A 19,726-nucleotide genomic window follows, 5' to 3' on the forward strand; every position below is an offset into this window, starting at 1 on the left:
GCCATTCTTTCATGATTATTAGTGAGGACCTATTATATGAAGATAGGTTGAAAAGTGGTGAAGTGGTCCTTTAAGTCTTCTGAAGCCAATAACCAATAGGATGCTCAGGCAGGCTCTGGACTGCATGGTGGTCAAGGAGAACTTTAAATGCCAAATCTTTGCACTCCAGTAGTGTTGTAGTGAATATCTTCATCCGGGGTGTGTGTGTGTGTGTGTGTGTGTGTGTGTGTGTGTGTGTGTCATTGGTATAACTAGGCCTTTTTGATCAACCAGAAGGAAATGTTCGATGTAATGTCAATATATATGTCATTATGGAGTGGTGGCTCAGGGGTAGAGTGGCTGGATGGGAACTGCAAGGTTGCCAGTTCAAACCCAGGTTTGTGCTTTGCATGGTTTCCTCTGCCATCGGTGTATGGATGTAAAGGTCAATCTATGTACAGATGTACCACGTATGAATGTTTGTGTGAGGGTGAATGTAATGTAATCTATGCAAAGCGCCTTGGATAAAGGCGCTATATAAATGCACCATTTACTGTTGATGATCGAAATAAACAGGATTCAGATTATATACCGTAGTTATATTCCACTGTTAGGTTCTTATTTATGTATGGTTCATGATGAGTATATTGATGTATTACCATGTTTTCGTTCTTGTTTACTGTAAATTGTTCTGGATTAAGAGCGTCTGGCAAATGCCTAAATTGCAAATGATAAATTGAGTTGAAGTCTTAAGTGTACACAGCTCTGCTCTGCTGTGTGGGTATACCAACACTCAAGTTTCATTTGCCCTTTAGCTGGTACAACTGCTGAAATAAAATGTCAAACACTTGTCACCTAACCTGTGTGGTGTATTAAATACTTCCTGCCCGTGTCCAATGTTAACATAATGGCACAAACTTTTTTTATTGAGCTTTATTTCAATTAAAACTACACAAAATAAATGTATAGAGAGAAACCATTTATCAGCTGCATTATTTGTCTGTCTCTCTCCTGATTGGATTTGGTATCCTGAAATTAGTATTTTCTGTTTAATAGTTTAATACTAAATAGCTGGAGGAGAGATGAGAAGAGAAGACTAGATAGTATGTGTTTGGGGTTTTGGTGAAAAAGTGTGTGTGTGTGTGTGTGTGATATAAAATAAACCAAGTGACACATACTGAACTCACATGAACATACATTTATTACAAATATCACAATCCAGGAAACAACAATTCCTCAGTAAATCACATCTTTGGGAACCCTGGTCCAAAACTCCTTTATAGATGTTTAAATACAATGCGGCCTGTTCCTTTTTTTTTTCCCAGTCTTGAACTTTATTTGCAGTAGGAGAGACAACTGTCAAATTGTCACGTTGTGCAAGGAGCCAATGACAAGCAGACATCTCTGCAAGGAGCCAATGACAAGCAGACATCTCTGCAAGGAGCCAATGACAAGCAGACATCTCTTCAAGGAGCAAATGACAAGCAGACATCTCTTCGATACTGGGATGAAATCAGAGATCATTCTTGTATTTTTGGAATCATTTAAAACGTTGATTTCATGCAATTCTCTGGAGTAAAAATCATTCCAGATTAATTAAGACATTTTAAGCATTATTCATCTCAAATGATTGTTTGCATCATTATGCTAAATTCATCCCATTTTCAAAATACAACTGTTAATTCTGTCAACCCAGAAATGCTTCAAGTAGGCCTAAAGGACGGCAATAAAGTTGAAGAGAGGGAGGGACAGAATGAGAGAAATATGGAGATATCAGGAAGAGAAGAGTAGAGATGTGCTTAATTGCTGCTTAAGACATGAACAAGGAACCGTATGCTCGCAGAATTCACACCAGCAGAATGCTTACAGCAATGCAAACATTTTCAAAATGTGTCTGAGGTTATGAATGACAGCCTTGTAAATAAGTGAGTTGTGCTCTGGCAACAGCTCCGGTGGTCCAAAACAAGCAACTGTACCCAGCTGGGGAGCTCACAGACACATAGAAGACATATCTGATAATGTGCGACTCTGGCAGCTTGTTTTGCTAAGTGATGTAAAATAGGTTTTCAATGTAATGGGTCCCGGGACCCAGGGGTGGTCTTATGAATGGGACCCAGGGGTGGTCTTTTAGATGGGTCCCAGGGACATTTTATGAGTCCTACTTCAACAACGTTAAAGTACAGTACTGAGTACAGTATTACATCCCAGGACCCCCGGAGGGTGACATGATTGCGTCCTCAATTTAGTGAGTCTAAAGGATGCAGGCTATTTGCATCACTGTATAACACCACAACTGTGAATTGAGTCACATCAACAGCGTTGCTTCGCTGCCATGCTCTGAGAATGCACTGAGGTTCAATGCAAAGTCTATGGAGAGGACAATTTTACCCACTGAGTCAGGGGAGGAGGTCGAGTCAACAACAAGCCAAGTATAAAACTTGAGAAAAAGTTCCAACTTTGACACAGGACCACCAACTAATCAGAGGACCAGGGGCAGGCATGTACAATCGACACAAACGAAAGGTGGTGTGGTGGTGGGTAGCAACTACTAATTTCTTACCCCAAGTGTAGATATATATTATACAATGTGCCAGAGATTAGCTTGAATGTCTCTTCTCTCCCCGTCTGTAAGCTCCTCGCAGGGGGCTTGCTCTGATCCACAAAGAACAGCAGAGCTGTCGCTCAGCCTTCAGTTCCACCCTATATGTTGTCACAAACCTGGAAATTACACTGCCTTTCAGATTGACTTGCTTCATCCAAAATGTATTCAACACACACACACACACACACGCGTACTAACCATGATGCTACTGACATGTTTAGTCACTTTGTTTTCTATCATTGGTTCATTTGACCTTCAAGTCACGTTACACAGTAGATTAGGTCATTTTTAAAGACATCCCACAGAAATGTTGAAAACTCTTAGGATTTAGATGGGCCTCGGGTCTAAATGGGTTCAACGTGGGTTTCTTACTTGCTCCCTGACTGAACATCCATGGCAACATTCACCACACATCCAAAACAAGGTTTTATATGTATACTGCCAAAATAACATACTGCAGATACTTACAGAAAAATAAACTCACCAGGAAAACCACAGCACAGGTAACTAAGGTTGGACTGGAGATTTTTCGACAAGCTCATAGCGGCACAATGAGCTTGTAGATCTTTAATTGTGAAAATGTGTCACAAATCTTTGAATATATGCTTTCACAGCGAAATATTTTAACTCAAATATTTTGCTTCTGGGGGGGTCCCTGGAACAACATATTTTCAGATGGGGGTCTGTAGCCAAATACATATCATTCTAGGGGTCCTTGACATGAAATAGTTTGAGAACCACTGACTCAGAAACATAAGGTTTTTCGGTCATGATTTAGATTAAGACATTTTGTAGAATCTGGTCTCAGTCCTAAATGGGTTAAGACATCCTACAGACAAATTCCAATACCAAGGTTTCTCCCTGGAGCCTTTTTCTCCAAAAACCTTGTTACACACAATTTGACTAGGGCAGCACCGTACCGAGAACATGTTTATAGATTAGCTTCTCCCTGCCTGTCAGCCTCTTATTGTTAAATATTGATATAAAAAATGAAATCGTGGGTAAAGCACATCTGAGCAAAAACAAAAAAGAGGAAGCACCAGGAGTTAGTGCTAGGTACCACTGGTCAACATGTGGCCAATACAGGTTATACTGTACCAGTTTCTGAAATGATACACTTTCTATTGACCCATTTGTAAATGTAATCTACTTGTATAGAATCAGACAATGTTCAATTGATTTAAACCTGGTATACACCAAAGACTGGCATCTTATTCCAAAAGGTATAAATGTCCAATACACTAGCCTGGCTTGGCCAGCCTCATAATAGCATGGATTCACTGAAAATTTCCGGAATAAATCTTCAGTGAATCGACGCTATGAGGCGGGCCAAACCAGGCTACCAATACACCGCCCAGCCCTCAAACATAAGCTACCTTGAGTGTGTTCACACTGGAACTGACTGCTGAAGGCAATTGGGAAAGGTGTTGGTAAAGAGAATATATTGAGAATTCCTAACATTTGGAAAACATACTTCATACTTTGAAGCAAATAAAATGACAATGCCAGGCAGAGGCCCTCGCCAATGGCATTATCTTCACACCAAACTGTAAAGAGAAAATATATCTTGTTTCTTAGATTGTGTTCCAAAAAATGTTCTTGCATCCTGTGCTTTATGCCTATCCAACCTTATCAGACTGTGCCTTTGCCAGATGTGTTGGTAATGGCGGCGACGGGTGACCGAGCTGAATTACAATGTGGGTTTGAGGCCACCTTTACACGAGAAGGGTCGCCAGAGAAAACGGTAAAGTCCTGTTGCATTCTCCTTTTTAATTCGCCTTTTACATGGAAATGCAACATTGATGAACACGCTGTAGTGTGCATGCCACGTCGCTAGGTGGCGGTGACGGACTGCCACGTGCCTCCTTCCCATCATACATCATGGTTAACATTCACCATTGCTAGTCGCTACAATTGTATTTGTAGGATGAGCGGGGCGAGGGAGTGCTTGCTCATTTTGCGTTGTGAGCCCACGTGAGCCATGATGTCACAAGTTTTGCAGATTCACCGTTTTGCCCGTTCACATAGAGACGGGAGGAAACTGCGTTTTAAAAGATTGCCACTCTGGAAGGCGTTTTCACTTTGTTACGTTTTCACCTCCCGAAAACGAAAAAAAAGGGACCCCCGCAAACGATACTTTATTTTACCGTTTTCTATGAACACTGTTCCTGTGTAAAGGGGGCCTCTGAGTGACCACCGTGATGTCAGATAGCTCAGCGCAGAAGTTGCAGACTGTATGGGCTCCACTTCCTTTGTCTGGATAACACACTGCTCCTCCACTCCACTCTTGCTTCTCTCGTCAATGAGTTGTGAGGGGCTTCAACCAAGCCTCCAGAATGGCTGGCCAACTTTGGAAGCGCTCGGCCGTGCAGCATCTGGGGTTTAACATTGAGCAACTCCGCATTTTGGATACCAAATTTTGGTGTCCAAATCGAGAAGGAAGTAGACCGTTCTTCCGGGTGCTTCAAAACACCACTGAGAAACTTCCATTGAAATGAATAGCAGGGGGAGGGGGCGAGGCAGTCCGCTCTCTATCCTTTATAATGCTATGGTCTTCATCAGACAGAAGATAAAGGAAAAATGAGGAAAGGATTCCACGATCCAACCATGGCTTTACTCCCCTCCTCTCTCCCTCTTCTTTTCGTTTTTCATTTTATTTATCAGAAAGGAAATTCCTATAATGCATCTCCTCTGTCCATCCCTCTCTCTTGCCAGCCCAGACCCCAGGGTTCCATTATATAAGTCATCACAATGTCATGGCAACACCCTCACAGTCCTATTGGTCACTTTGATTACGGTATGGGGCAAGAGGGTATTGGAAGAGAGAGAGAGGAAGGAACGATTGATCCATGTCCTGACTGGAGGTGAAGCAGGAAGTGTGTCAGGAGACGTGTGCAATGAGTCTGACACGGGTCTGGATGTCCTGGCGACACAACGGGCATGTCTCTAATTGTAAGGCACACTCCATACATATACCACTGCAGGGAGAGAAACACGAAACAAGAACATTCATTATTCATAACAAACCTGCACATTCAAATTTGTAGATATGGTGCGCTTAAAAAACCTTGGAAATCACGTTTTCTTGCCAATAGTAAAAGCTGTCCAACTTGTATGTCTTGTGTGTCTTTTTAAAATCAAGAGAAGGAAAGTATAATTTAAGAGGGTTGTTTATTTTTTGAAACACGTACAAAAGCAAGAACTAATATTAAAGATTTCAGTTTTGGGAGTTAAAGTATGGAATAGTCTTAGTGATGGGTTAAACTTGTGTACATCTCAGGGGAGATTTGTTTTAAAGCATTAAAAAGAAAAATAATTCAGGAGTACAGTTTTGAGTAAAACATTTTCTATTCTTTTTTATATTAAAATGTATTGTTTTTTTTTATATTAAAGTTAAGGCTACTATTCCTATTCGGTCATGAATTTGTGTGTGATTTGGATGGACATTTACATTTCTGATAATAATGTTCTTGTTGTAAGTCCACACAAATGTTCTTTTTTAAAATGTATTATTTTGATTCGTAAACAAGGACCGAAATAAACCATTCATTCATTCAAACAGGAACACGAATAAAAACAGCTCGTGCTGTGCTACTGAAACATTAGCGGATTATCAATCATTCTTTGTCAACATTCAAGTAGAACTACCAGAAGTACAACCCAGTAAAATAATGCGTCATTATAAAAATATATAAATTATGATTATAGTCCATTTCCTCCTTTTAGTATGGATGGCTTTCACATTGCAGCGATCCGTATCCAAGACTTGATTGATTGCGATCCCGGCGATCTTTGAACCAAAACATCATGCATTTCAATAATATGAATATTTTTAATATGATTGATTCTATTCCACACACATACTGTACATACCCATGTCCACAGGGTCGCAGTTCGGTGTCAGCCATGATGTCGCAGCACAATGTGCAGCAGTTGTCCCGGATGCTCACCTGCTTCAGCAAGGCCAGGCGCCGGTGTCTGTACACAAACAACCGTTAGGAAAGTGACAGCACAACAAGGGACTCTCCTATTGCCATAGGCCTGTAATCTTTCAAACCACTGACAATCTTATTTTCTTTATTTACTTTATTCGTTTATTTGGTCGGGACAGTGTATATTGATGAACATTACATTAAAAATCACACCCGTGGCCCAGGCGGTGGCGTAACCGTCTGGGCACCCGACTGGTAATCCAGTCGCAGTGTGCCGCGGGTTCGACTCCCGAGCCCGACACGGCCTTTACTGCATGTCTTCCCCCATCTCTCTCCCGTTTCCTGTCAGCCTACTGTCTGTCCCTTCAAAAAACCAATAAAAGGCGTAAGCCGCAAAAAAAAAATCTAAAAAAAAAATATATATATATCACACCCGTGTGAACTGGGGTCGGCAAAGCTATCTGTCCGTCCCCTCTTCTCTCACACCAACTAACTTCATGTCCTCTTTCATAAGTCTTCCTCTAGGCCTCCTGCCTGGCTGTTCAAAACTCAGCATCCTTCTACCGATATGCTCACTATCCTGCCTCTGTACGTGTCCAAACCATCCCAGTCTGGCCTCTCTGGCTTTATCTCCGAAACATCTGACATTTGCTGTCCCTCTGATGTACTCGTTCCTGATCCTATCCATCCTTGTTACTCCCAGAGAGAACAGCTTTACTAACTGTCTTTTCCTCAGTGCGACTGTCTAATGACCATGATGAACCAAAACTTCATGAAATCAACTCAAGTGATGTTATTATTTGGTTGAGGTATTATCTATACTGGACACCAGTGTTGATTTTCATCGACTAAAACTATGGCAAAAAATGTTCGTCAACTACCTTTTTTCACTGAGGAAAACTAAATGGAAACTAAATGAAAACTAAGCTATGATGAGTAAAACTAAAGACTAAATATATTGACAATTGTCAATAAATGTCAACAAATAAAAACTAAGGGACTTCCTGGGACAAGATGTCTAGTATATGTAAAGACAAGTCATTTTACACTTGGTTGCATGCTGAAAATAGCAGATCTACTACAAGCTCACAACACGTCGCAGTGCGAAACTTGTAGACAGCTTGTAGATCGCTGGAAAATCAGCCATTATGGAAAGTCAGCCATTATGACAGCATCAAGGCCCGGAAAAATACATTTACCATAGTCGAATAAATCAAATTATTTTGTTTTAGGGTTTCTTTGCCAGTGGCAAGCAGGTAGGTGCTGCCTAATAGACTAGTATATAAACCAAATGTACATAATAAGTTATACCTGGGCAGAATGATCTTTTCGTTGGGTAGCAGAGAGGCAAAGTCGTTAAATGTGCTGAACTTGATGGAGGGCGGGTGGCGGAAAGGCTTGGCCCCGAAGTTAAACTCACACTGCTGGTACGACATGAAGCTGGCCGCCGCGAAGAACCCAGAGCTGGACAACACAGAGAGGTGAAACAAGACCATTAGAACAAAGATAGGATGTAGGGAGGTTAACCCATTTAGACCTGAGGTCTAAATGGTCTGTGTCTCCTTCTTTGAACCACCTATTTTAACCGTTATTTTAAAGGAGCATTCAGCGATTTGGGTGATTTGGAAAAAACCCTGATCCGCCCCGGTAACAAGATGTGGGGGGGGGGGGGGGGGGGGCACGCAACAGGTCAACAGCACGCACACCAAGGTCCACCCCTGCTCGATCATGATTGGCGGAAGGCCCTCTCTATCCTGATTGGATGACGGCTGGGCCACCTAGGCAAAAACTATACCCCAGGGGTTAACTGGGGACAGGTAGGAACTCCTTAGTGAAATGAAATCACTGAATATCCCTTTAAACTTTAGCTGTTGAAAAATAGCAGATCTACAAGCTCAGTGTGGTGCCACAAGTTTGTAGATCTGCAAATTTTGAAAGAAATCGTGAAAATGTGTACAAATCTTTGAATATATATTCTTTAACAAAGATTATTTCATATTTGCTTCTGTGGGGCCCCTGGAACAACATATTGTCAGATGGGGGGCCTTGACATGGAAACGTTTGCAAATCACTGATGCCGAAACTTTTTTTTTCAGTTTTTCAGAAAACTGTCATGTTTTGTAGAATCTGGCCTCAGGTCTTAATGGTTAAAGGAGAATATAAGGGAGAAGAGGTGGGAAAAGAGGTTTGTGAATCTAGCTACTGGAAAATAAAATGAAGAACTAAAGTACAAATCTGCATGAGAGGCTTATGAGTAAACAGACCAGAGGCAGAGAGCCTTTTGTGTGTCTAGTCTGACGGCAGTCTTTGTGTCCCTGTATGTTTCTCCTTTATGTGGACATAAGTAAATGGTAAAGAGTGTGTGTGTGTGTGTGTGTGTGTGTGTGTGTGTGTGTGTGTGTGTGTGTGTTAAGGCTGTACCCTAGCCCTTATTTTAGGACTCGAACTTCGGCAGGAATTTCCGAGTGAACATTCGGACCATTTGTTTCTAATTAATTAAAAAAATAACCGTCTTGATCAGAGCGCACAGCGCGTCTCCCCCGCTCTTTACCAATCTCTCTCGTCTCTCCCAACACACACACACACACACACGGACAAATTATTTTCTGTGCACACACACACGCACAAAAAATCGATCCGCAAATCCGATCCAAAAAGCTAAAAGCTGCACAGTTTACATCCAAGAATCCAATCCAAGAAAAATAATGTGTCACTCTCTCGGTTCTGCACTGCTGTACTGGAGAAGTATATAGCACTTTCGGTTCTGTCGAGGGCAGTGCAACACAGCGCAGCGAGAGAGAGAGAACTAACCTTTTTCTCAAATTGTGCGATCGTGCTGGTGTGTGTGTGTGTGTGTGTGTGTGTGTGTGTGTGTGTGTGTAAACTTACGTGGCTGAGGAGAAGACCTGTTTCTCTGGCGGCAGCTGGTGTCCGTTCAGATAGAAGATCATCTGTTTCTTACTGAGGTCCAGTAGAAAGCCTATGGCATCTCCTAATCAGGACACACATCAGTGAATTGACAGCACATTTTTATTTTAGTTTTAGTCATAGTTTAGAATACCAGTTTTCATTTAGTTTTAGTCACATTTTAGTCACCTGGAATGTTTTAGTGTTAGTCTAGTTTTAGCTGACTAAATATCAGCTGACTAAATATCATAAGTTTTAGTTAGAAATCTACAGTTGAGTTAGTCGATTAAAATGTGTTTTGGCGGGCCATGGTGCCGTCGTAATGGCTGATTTTACACTTGCTGAAAATACAAGCTCACAACGCGTCGCGCTGCGACGCATTGCAACCAAAGTGTAAAACTAGTCCCTTCCTAACATTTTAGTCTATTCTTTTTGTTGACGAAATTGCCAATATATTTAGTTTTAGTCATCATGGCTTAGTTTTCATTTAGTTTTCGTCAGTGAAAAAAGGTAGTCGACGAACATTTTTCGTTATGTGAGGGGCGCTCTTATCATCGTACATCATAATGACGTAACGCCTATTTGCTCAGACACTAACGTAAAATTCTCCTTTCATTGTCAATGGGAATTTAGTGTTTGTGTAGGACGGAAATCTACACTAATAGCTGAATATAAGAGGGGCTGGCGCCCTTCAAAAGTTTTGCCTTGAAAATTCCATTGAGAAAGGATCATCTTAGATGTACACTACAGTCCAACACCTGCACATGTTCGGATGTGTACTAGCCTTTGTATAGGCCTATATATTTTTTCTTTCCCGTTTATATTGTACATTGTACAGTGTATTTGCTCTGTGCACAATTTTGCGCCCGGTTACTAATAGTGTACCATTTTGGAGATTTGTTGTATAATTTTCTAGGTACTTTGTATTATTGTCTGTTCTGTAACTACTTAATATATGAAAAAACATACCTTCCTTCCAGCAGGGGTGAGAGTGTGGTTTACTGCGAGCATTGTACCAGATGAGCTGCCTGCAGCCATCATACGCACACGAATACTCATCATCCCCTATACCATAGCCCTCCTGCAATACAGACACACACACACCATTTTCCAAAATGATTTAAAGATGAGTGCCATGATTTTTTCGATATTTTGTAGAACTGGCCTCAGGTCTAAATGGGTTGAAAAGAAAAACAGATGAAGAGAAGCGTACGTGATTGAGGAACTTGCTGTCCTTGGTGGCCCATCCGATCTGCATCACCCCTGACGTGACGACCGTCACCTCGTAGTACCACACCCCAGAGTCCACACAGAACGTGCAGCGCACGCTCTCAAACGACGACGCGTCGCATCGGGCCTAAAGGAAGAATGGCATAAGAAAGACAAAGAAAAACTTTTAACTAAACTGGCAGTCTATAAATCTTATTTTATTGTTGTTATTTTGTAAAACTAACTATCATTAGATTTTTGGGCTAAACCTTGGTTTAATATAAATGTTGGTGCTGATCGGTCAATGGGTTGCGAGATTAGCTACACACACACACACACACACACACACGCGTCGCACACACACACACACACACACACACACACCTCTAGTCCAGTGGGGGAGATCTTGAGGTACTCGCTGACATCATTGCTGTTGAGCATGGCGTTGATGTTTCCGAGGTTGACCTTCTCATACGTGAACTGACGGCCCTCCTTCAGGACTGTTCAGAGAACAAGGGGTTAATACAGTATACCCTCCTTCAGGACTGTTCGGAAGAAAAAGGGGTTAAAGTATAAATACAGTATATTCTCCTTCGGGTCTGTTCAGAGAACAAGGGGTTAATACAGTATTAATGCAGTATATCCTCCTTCAGGACTGTTGGGAGAACAACGTGTTAATACAGGATATCCCTTAACCCAGGGGTTCCCAACCTTTCTATTGTCACAGACCGGCTGACAGTTCATAAAACGTTCACGGACCGGCACCGAAGGGAGCGGTGGGGGGAACCTAGGAAAACCCTAACGGAAGACAGTTGACTGGTCCTTAAATAGGCTACCCGGCCGCTGCTATTATTAATATATCACAACAAAATGTTATATCATTGACCTAAATGGCGTTATATCAACAATGATAGTATGATTTTGTTTCATTAGCGCGAGCGTGATAAAATAGGCTGCAGCTGTTGTTGACCACTGCTGCTCGCTGAGCACACATGAACGGTAAAGATAGAAGGATTGGACAGTGATGTCACCGTTATTCTACGCTATTTTTGAAAAGTCGTTAAAATGTGTGCCATTCTTTTCATTTTTTCACAGCGAACATTATAACTTGTATCTTTGCTTCTGGGGGGGGGGGGGGTGCCTGGAACAAAATATTTTCAGATGGGGGTCCGGCAGACAATTTAATTACATATAATCTTTGGGGTCCTTGACATGAAATCGTTTGAGCACCACTGATTGTAGAAAGTAGAAACATAGGTTTTTCAGAAAACTGATACAGGATTTAGATGACATTTTGTAGAATCTGTTCTCAGGTCTAGATTTTCTAAATGGCTTAAAGGGACAGGACAGTGAGGACACCCAAAATAACCTTTTCTTAGATTTTAACAAAACGAATTGTGTCCTTTGTCATAGGGAGCAATATAGTTTATTAGTACAACTGCCTCATAGGCTTCTGGTTTCAGAGCATTCTGCTGTTTCTGTAGCTATTTCTGCGTGTTTCCAGGTTTCTGCCTTCTGGGTGGAAAATAAATATTTGGCGCCGCTCATTACATATTAGCTACACGCGTGTTTGATTTCTGCAACGTGACGTACAACGACGCAGCTACTCACAGAGATTGTCGAGGCTCCACTGGGAACAGAATCCAACCTGCCTCTTGAGGTAGTCCGACTGCTCTGCCCAGGTCTCCAGGACAGAAAGTCGGTCGCTGATACACGACTCACACACAGTTAGCTTGTTCTCACCTGAGGGGGGACCGGAGATTAATGAGTGATTAGAAGAAGGCATAAAGAGCATGTATCTTCTGAGCTTCACTGTGTAACATTTACATACATGATGCATTTGAAATAAATAAATAAAACAGCATGTTCACAATTTTCCGACCATTGTTTGACTGATGCTAGGTTCTTTTTAAGTTTACCTATCGTAGTTTCTTGATGCACTACACTGTCTCTCTGCATTCTATGCATGCGAAATGTCTAAAACATTTAAATTGTTCATAGAGTTCCCTAAATTCTGGGATGCAACAATTGAACGTACTTGTCTGGGAAAACTTCTCCAAGGCAATGAGAGCAAACAGCATGACCGTTGGGTGTGACTCTGAGCTCTGGAACAAGACAGAAAAGATACTGTATGTATACAAATACGTGCAATAGTCTAAAGAGGTTGCTGCTAAGATGTCCCATTTAGGAATTTGGTGCCATAATATTTCCCACAGTACTTATTCAGAAATTTTATCAACACATTTATACTTGAAGGGATGTAGGACGGACTCTGGCACAACATGAAAGGGTCATTCACACAATCATTGAAATTATTAATTAATTAATTAATGTTATGGTTCAGAAACTTGACACACTCACTGTGCATGCAGAAGAAACCAAAAACCAAAACAGAAAAACAGTACGATTATAGTTATAGACTGTAGTTTCTTTTGGACTAAGTATACCTGACAAAAGGTCACATAGGCAGAAACATTATTTGGTTATTTTTTTACTGCTATTTGGTAATAGCAGTTTCGGGAGCATTTAAAGAGGTGTGCAGACCTCCTTTTTAGCTTATCTCTTTTGTTTGAGCACTGGTTGAAATGGTTTGGATGTGCGTGCACCTCCTGACCACTACGGTTCACTAAGCACGATTCACTAAGCAATTTACGCTCATATTTTGGGCGTACCGGGATTTCCGACTATTCCTACGTTGGTGTGGGATTCCTTTTTTTTTTTTTTTTACCATGAATTTGGGTGTGCAAAATCCGTCAGCTCCGAGGCCGATTAATCAGGGATTAAAGTTTGCATAATCTATTTAGAATGCTTTAGTCTTCATGTCAGTCAATTAATAGTCCCAAAACTCAAATTAAATATGTATGTGCCCAACATTTGTCAACGCATGTAAGCAAATAATATCGTTATACCTAACTCCATTTTTTAGGTTTTGGATTTATTCTTTTTTTTTTTGCATAAATCAATGCTATTGAACACCCTTTGTCTGTGGGTTGGTTACAAAAATATCAGACTCAGACTTTATCTACGGGGGCCAGTTTCGAATTGCAGACGTCCGTAGGTGCCCTGTGTGTATTTGTATACTGTATAGGTGTATGTGTGTTTGCTCACCAGGCTCTCTAAAAGGTATTCCAGGGTTCCAGGATTCAACAGCCCAATACTGGCAGGACCTAAGAATGACAAACATTTAAGATGAACTTCCAAAGAACAAAGTAAGCCCTTGACAACGACTTCGATGTCTTGGATATATCTGTGGCAATCAATGAATATCGCTAACGATTTCCATCAAGACCTATACAGTAAGTAACTCTTGCTTTTTGGCTGTAAAGTATTTTTTAACTACATAACCCTAGCATCCCTATTCTGGACATCTCCTAATCTGCACACATTCAATAAAAATAGACAGTATCATAGCAATTTACGCTCATATTTTGGGCGTACCGGGATTTCCGACCATTCCTAAATTAGGTGTGGGATTCATATATATTTTTTTTTTACCATGAATTTAGGTGTGCAAAATCCGCTCATTCTCAAGTCAGCTCCGAGGCCGATTTATCAGGGATTAAAGTTTGCATAATCTATTTAGAATGCTTTAGTCTTCATGCTGAGACAATTAATAAATAATAACCCTAGCATCCCTATTCTGGACATCTCCTAATCTGCACACATTCAACAAAAATAGAAGATCTAGAAGCTCACAGCACTATACATTGTGAACTTGGCAAATCTGTGTAGTGGGAAAAAAGTATAGGCAAAGTATAGAACCCTGGTGCATTTTGGTCAATGAAGTATATAACTAGATGACAAATAATGCTGTCAGGACAGGTAGCATTTCAAGCTTTGGACATCTTGACGATTGTGTCAAATAGTCTGATTACAGAAGAGATTCAACAAGCAATTAAGTAAATGGAATAGTGTTGTGTTGCATTAGGAATGTATACATAATGGTCTCAAAAGACAGTCTATACTTGACATACTGTACCTGCCAGTTTCTCTGCCAGGCAGCCCAAGACAGCAGTGGTGTTTCTGTGTTTAGCTGGGATGAGAGCATCCTGGCGCGCTACAGCAGCACTTAGACTCAACATCTCAGAGAGTTTCTGCAGAGCATCCTGGAGACGGGAGAAGGGAACAACTGTTATAGTGCATGTATGTAGAAGATATTAACACAGAAGTAGGGATGCACAATATAATCTGAATCTGTCATATCGGCCATAAAAATGCCATATCGGTATCGGAACGGTCTCAAAATAATCAATAATAAGAGTATTTCATTGGTTTTCACCAGCAAAAAGAAAAGAAAAAGAAAAATGTAAACATTCATCAATGTGTTCAATATAAATCAAAAGGGTCTAGGAGAGAGAGAAAGAGAGAGAGATTTAAACTCACTGTTCTGGAATGCATCAACAGTGCACCGTGACACATACACTTGCATGTACACTCAAATAAAAACACCCACCCACACTGATAGCACAGCTTCTGTAGTGTATGCTGGACACATGGGAGGATGTGTCATTTAGTTATTTAATGTTTTCCATGATACCAAAAGGTTATTGGAGACGATGCAAACTGGCTGCCAATAAAGACAAAAGGACACTATAGCAACAAGTCAAGGCATATGTTAGCACGCACATGTAAAAACACCACACAGCTTCTGAAAAAAACTGAAAGACCCCAGGGATAAGAGACTGGTTTTACTAGTTACAAATTGAGTATTTTAAGCAGCTTAATGGATGCGCACTGTGTTTAACTTGCTGTCCACTCTTCAAACGAGAATGCATTATGTATGTGTAGGCTAAACCACATTAACCCTGTTTTGGGCAAACCTTTTCAATGTTTTTAAAAAAGAAAATAAGAAAAAATCAAGAATAGAGGAAATTAGTTGGTTATCTACGAGCTCAAAACGCACCGCAACGTGTTGTGAGCCTATAAAGTAGGTTACCCTATAAGGCCACATAGGCCGAAACTTTGTGGGGTTTTCTTTTTTGGTAATAAATTATTTCTGGAGCATTTAAAACGGTGTGCAGACTTCCTACTTCTCTTCAGCTATCTCTTTCGTTCGAGCACCCGTCAAAATAGTCTAATTTAGTCAATTTAGTCTTCAGTCTTCATTTTAGTCATTATAGCTTAGTTTATTTATTTTCCAACTTTCCATTTAAAAGGTAGTCGACGAACATTTTTTGCATAGCTACAGGGTACCTTTGTGGGCAGGGGACACTCATCCAGCAGCAGGGTGATCACAGCAGGGCCCAGCGGATCGTCCAGGGGAATCACTCGGACCAGAGATTGGACCACCTCTAACCAACCATCATCTAAGGGGGCAAAGGTCAAAGAACGGAAAGGAGTAAGAAGAGCGGAGATTAATAAAAACATATTATAGACACAAAGAGAGAAAGCAAAGGAACACATGGTAGGGTATCAATGAAATAAAGCAACTAAATTCCTGCACCGATATTGGAATTGGATGCACCACATTCAGTATCTGTACAGAAATGTAATGTAATAGAACTCAGCCTTTTATTTCAACTGACTTCATCATACCCCAATAAACCCCTATATAACCATTTAAAAAATAAACGTTCACATTAAGCTACGCCCACCACCTTATCAACAACTTTGTTTTGACAAAAAAAATATTTATTTAATCTTCTTTTAGTCTGTCCCTTTTTAGCTCACCCACAGTAACCCTCAGCTCAGCTCTTCAAATTTAAACATAGTCGTGTGGGTATAAAGGACAAAACTGCTGTCTTCACACCGGTCTGCACACAACACCTGCTATCACTCCCGCAACTCATTTCATACTGAAGGTCTCCCTATTTGCCAGAGGCTGGGGCTTCCATGGAGCAGCCAACCAGCGCCAACCTGGCGACTTAACTGTCAGAGTATATGTGGGTCAGAGCCATTGAAGGAGAGTTGTGCCATTGAGGGGGCACAAAACAGAGCTTGAGCGCTGCTCATGCAGTACTGGAGTGTGACAAGCTGGAGTTTGAAATACATCGAGGACGGTGCAAATATCAGCAATTTTAGGCATGTGTGCAACATGACAACTGTTTTAAAGTATTGTACAGTGACAACTAAAGTCTCCGTAATATTTATCTCACCTGTCTCTGCCATCTCATGCAATGTAATCATGGAGTACGGAGGCTCTTGGTCACTGAAAAACAAGCCAGAAACAATGTAACATTACCCTGTAAAAGTAGAGTGTTTATGTAATGTAAACAAACCTTTACTTTCAGGTCCAGTTTGTTACCATTTTAGATCAACCACATCTTAGTATCATTGCGGTGGTATTACTGCGTGGTGCACAGTAATTTACATTTCCATCACTTTTCATTCAGTATTCTATTATCTAAGTTGAGAGAAAACATTGTTTTACTGTGAACACCATAATAAACGTCAGATAACATCGTCATTTGTGTTTACTCTGTCCCTGTGACCACCATCATAAACATCAGATAACATCAACATAATTTGTATGTGTATGTGTGTGTGTGTGTTCACTGATCAGTGTGTCAGTGTGTCAGTATTGAGTTTGTATAGTGTGTCAGTGTTGAGTTCGTCGACTAATACTATGACAAAATGTTCGTCCACTATACTTTTTTCACTGACGAAAGCTAAATACAAACAAAATAAAAACGAAGCTATGATGACTAAAACTAAGACTAAATATATTGACAATTTCGTCAACAAATAAAAACTAGACTAAAATGTTAGGAAAGGACTAGTGGAGAGATCCAGTATAAATAAAAGACAAGTCATTTTACACTTGGTTGCATGCTGAAAATAGCAGAGGAGTCGCCCAAAAACGTAGAAAAAAGACAAAAGTGGAATGAAATATGTATATTACTAATAGAAGATTTGAGAACGGATTAATCACATTAGAAATATCAGTTGTGCTGATTAGTGTCAGAGCAGAAATATTGGCATAGGAATGGAACAAAAACGGCAGGTATAAGCTCCTGTATTTTAACAGTTTTAACAGTTATTATGGTGGTATTTGGAGAGCCAAATATTTTTGGAGGTGGCACTGACCGCTGATCTAAACTATAAACATTGTTTAAATTAAAATATACATGACAGCAGGGTGGTTAGTGAAGTTAGTGATTAGTATGAATGAATTAGTAGACTAGATTTATATCACGTTTTTTTGATATATTGTCATAGATATAATGATTGCTCATTCACATTAGGCTATTTAATTATTAGTTAGTGAATAAACTAAGTTTCTATCCATTATTAATATCATAACTATTATCTTATCATATATCGTATCGTATATATTATTACACTCACTTATCCACTAGCGTCCTGATGACAGCGAGCGTGTCCAGCACCAGACCATCCACGTTCTGTTTCTTCCGTCGTGGTTCGTGGGGCCCACGGCCCCTGCGCGGTGGCCTAACAGGGTCCCTGGGGCGACTACTCCGAGCCTCTCCACTAGCATCGACACCAACACCAACTGTACCATGATGATCAACCCGTTGCCTGGCCTGGCCTCGGGTCGCCCTGGTCGACCCGTGGCGGTCTTCCAGGTCACTCTCCTCCCGGCATACACAGCTGTTACCCATGGTGGTTACGGTGCTGGAGACCACGCCGATAAGGGTCTCCCAGAATGGAGGAGGGGGCTTTGAGGAGGAGGAGGACAGGGAAAGCAGAACCCGTGCAAGGCTCCTGCAGGCACAGAATGCGATCCAGGCGGCCACTATCATATCATTTGTAGCACGACTTTGTCTTCGGAGGGTCTCATCCTTACCGGCAGAGTGGAGTCGCTGTCGGTTATCATACTGATGCCGAGGCGAGCAGTGGGATGTGGGATTGTTTGTTGTGGGGCTTGCAAAATTATATCTGGCTGGTTAAATGGAGTGGGAAAGGCTCAAGATGGTGAAATCAAAAAAAGTCATTGACCATCATAAATGGTGGAAACATTATCCAGCTTTCACTTTCAGCTCACACACCTGAGGGTGGAACACAAACAGAGTTAGATATCAAATCAACTGTCTGTCACTCCTGCACAAACCTATAAGCGCTAATGTAAATTAATCTAGTACAATAATACTGTCATTTCTCCACACGTTATTAGGTTTAAAAACAAAATGCTGTCGATAAAATAACAAGCAAGACCACAGTTGTTGGCAATTCAATTCACACGATCATTTTTAATTCTCTCAGTGACGGGTCTTGTATTTCCATTGTGTAGCATAATAGCATTTATTTAGCATACATTCCAGAATTTCCAGCATATATTTGTTGACAAAATCGTCACTCACACCACCAGTGCTGCAAACGTTGCCTGTAAAATACCTACCCAGGTTTAACTTGAGCAAGATAGATGGCATTTCCCAATACTGCTGCCTTATCATTCACAATTTCATTTCACAGCTAATAATAATGTGTAATAATCACCCACGGACTGTTTAGTTTAACCAACACATAGCAACACGTTTCTTTTTTTCATCCGTTCTTACCTTATTATTACAATGAATCAGTTGAACAGTCCGAGTAGTGTCCATACAGTGACATGATCAGTGTCGGTTAGTTAGCACACAGGCTAGCTGTTCTCTAGATGGACTCAACAGCAGCAACCCAACATATTATTAGCTTAACGTCTGTAGCTTAATGTTTGTTGTTCTCTAAAATAAATCATTCTGCGACGGGACCGCGTTCATCCCGAGGCTACCATCATCGTGTAGGTTCCTTACTGTGGCCTTAATGCTGCTGTTATTGGTTGTAATGTTGTAATAGGTCCATGTAATAGTGGCTAACGCCCTGTAAACATGTTCTGATGTGTGCTTAAACACACACAGCATCAGGTGCTAGCTAAGTTCCGTAGCGTCTCGTCATCAGCTGTCGAATGTGATGGAGGCTGGAGGAGGAGCATAGCACACCCCCCACCCACACACACACACACACACACACGCACACGCACGCATGCACACACACACACACACACACACACACACACACACACACACACACACACACACACACACACACACACACACACACACACACACTTTCACCTTTTCACCAAAACCCCAAACGCATAAGATACTATCTAGGCTTCTCGTCTTCTCTTCTCATCTCTCATCCAGCTATTTAGTAT

The 19,726-nt window shown here is 41.0% G+C and overlaps 1 protein-coding gene across 1 annotated transcript; it reads right to left on the minus strand.

Moving 5' to 3' along the window:
• Positions 1-1,171: 1,171 nt before the first annotated feature.
• On the minus strand, positions 1,172-19,426 carry rspry1 (ring finger and SPRY domain containing 1). The gene is made up of 15 exons (XM_083762476.1): positions 19,089-19,426; positions 17,917-18,578; positions 16,725-16,777; positions 15,823-15,935; positions 14,609-14,735; positions 13,738-13,796; positions 12,668-12,734; positions 12,241-12,372; positions 11,014-11,129; positions 10,634-10,777; positions 10,390-10,501; positions 9,403-9,505; positions 7,825-7,977; positions 6,455-6,559; positions 1,172-5,559 (listed from the first exon to the last, which is right to left on the minus strand). Exons 2-15 carry the CDS (start codon positions 18,330-18,332, stop codon positions 5,463-5,465), a joined length of 1,797 nt encoding a protein of 598 aa, XP_083618602.1. The 5' UTR covers positions 18,333-18,578; positions 19,089-19,426; the 3' UTR covers positions 1,172-5,462.
• Positions 19,427-19,726: the final 300 nt, after the last annotated feature.

Source organism: Protomyctophum parallelum, assembly GCF_964188405.1.
Source record: "Protomyctophum parallelum genome assembly, chromosome: 4".
Classification (NCBI taxonomy): Eukaryota; Metazoa; Chordata; class Actinopteri; order Myctophiformes; family Myctophidae; genus Protomyctophum; species Protomyctophum parallelum.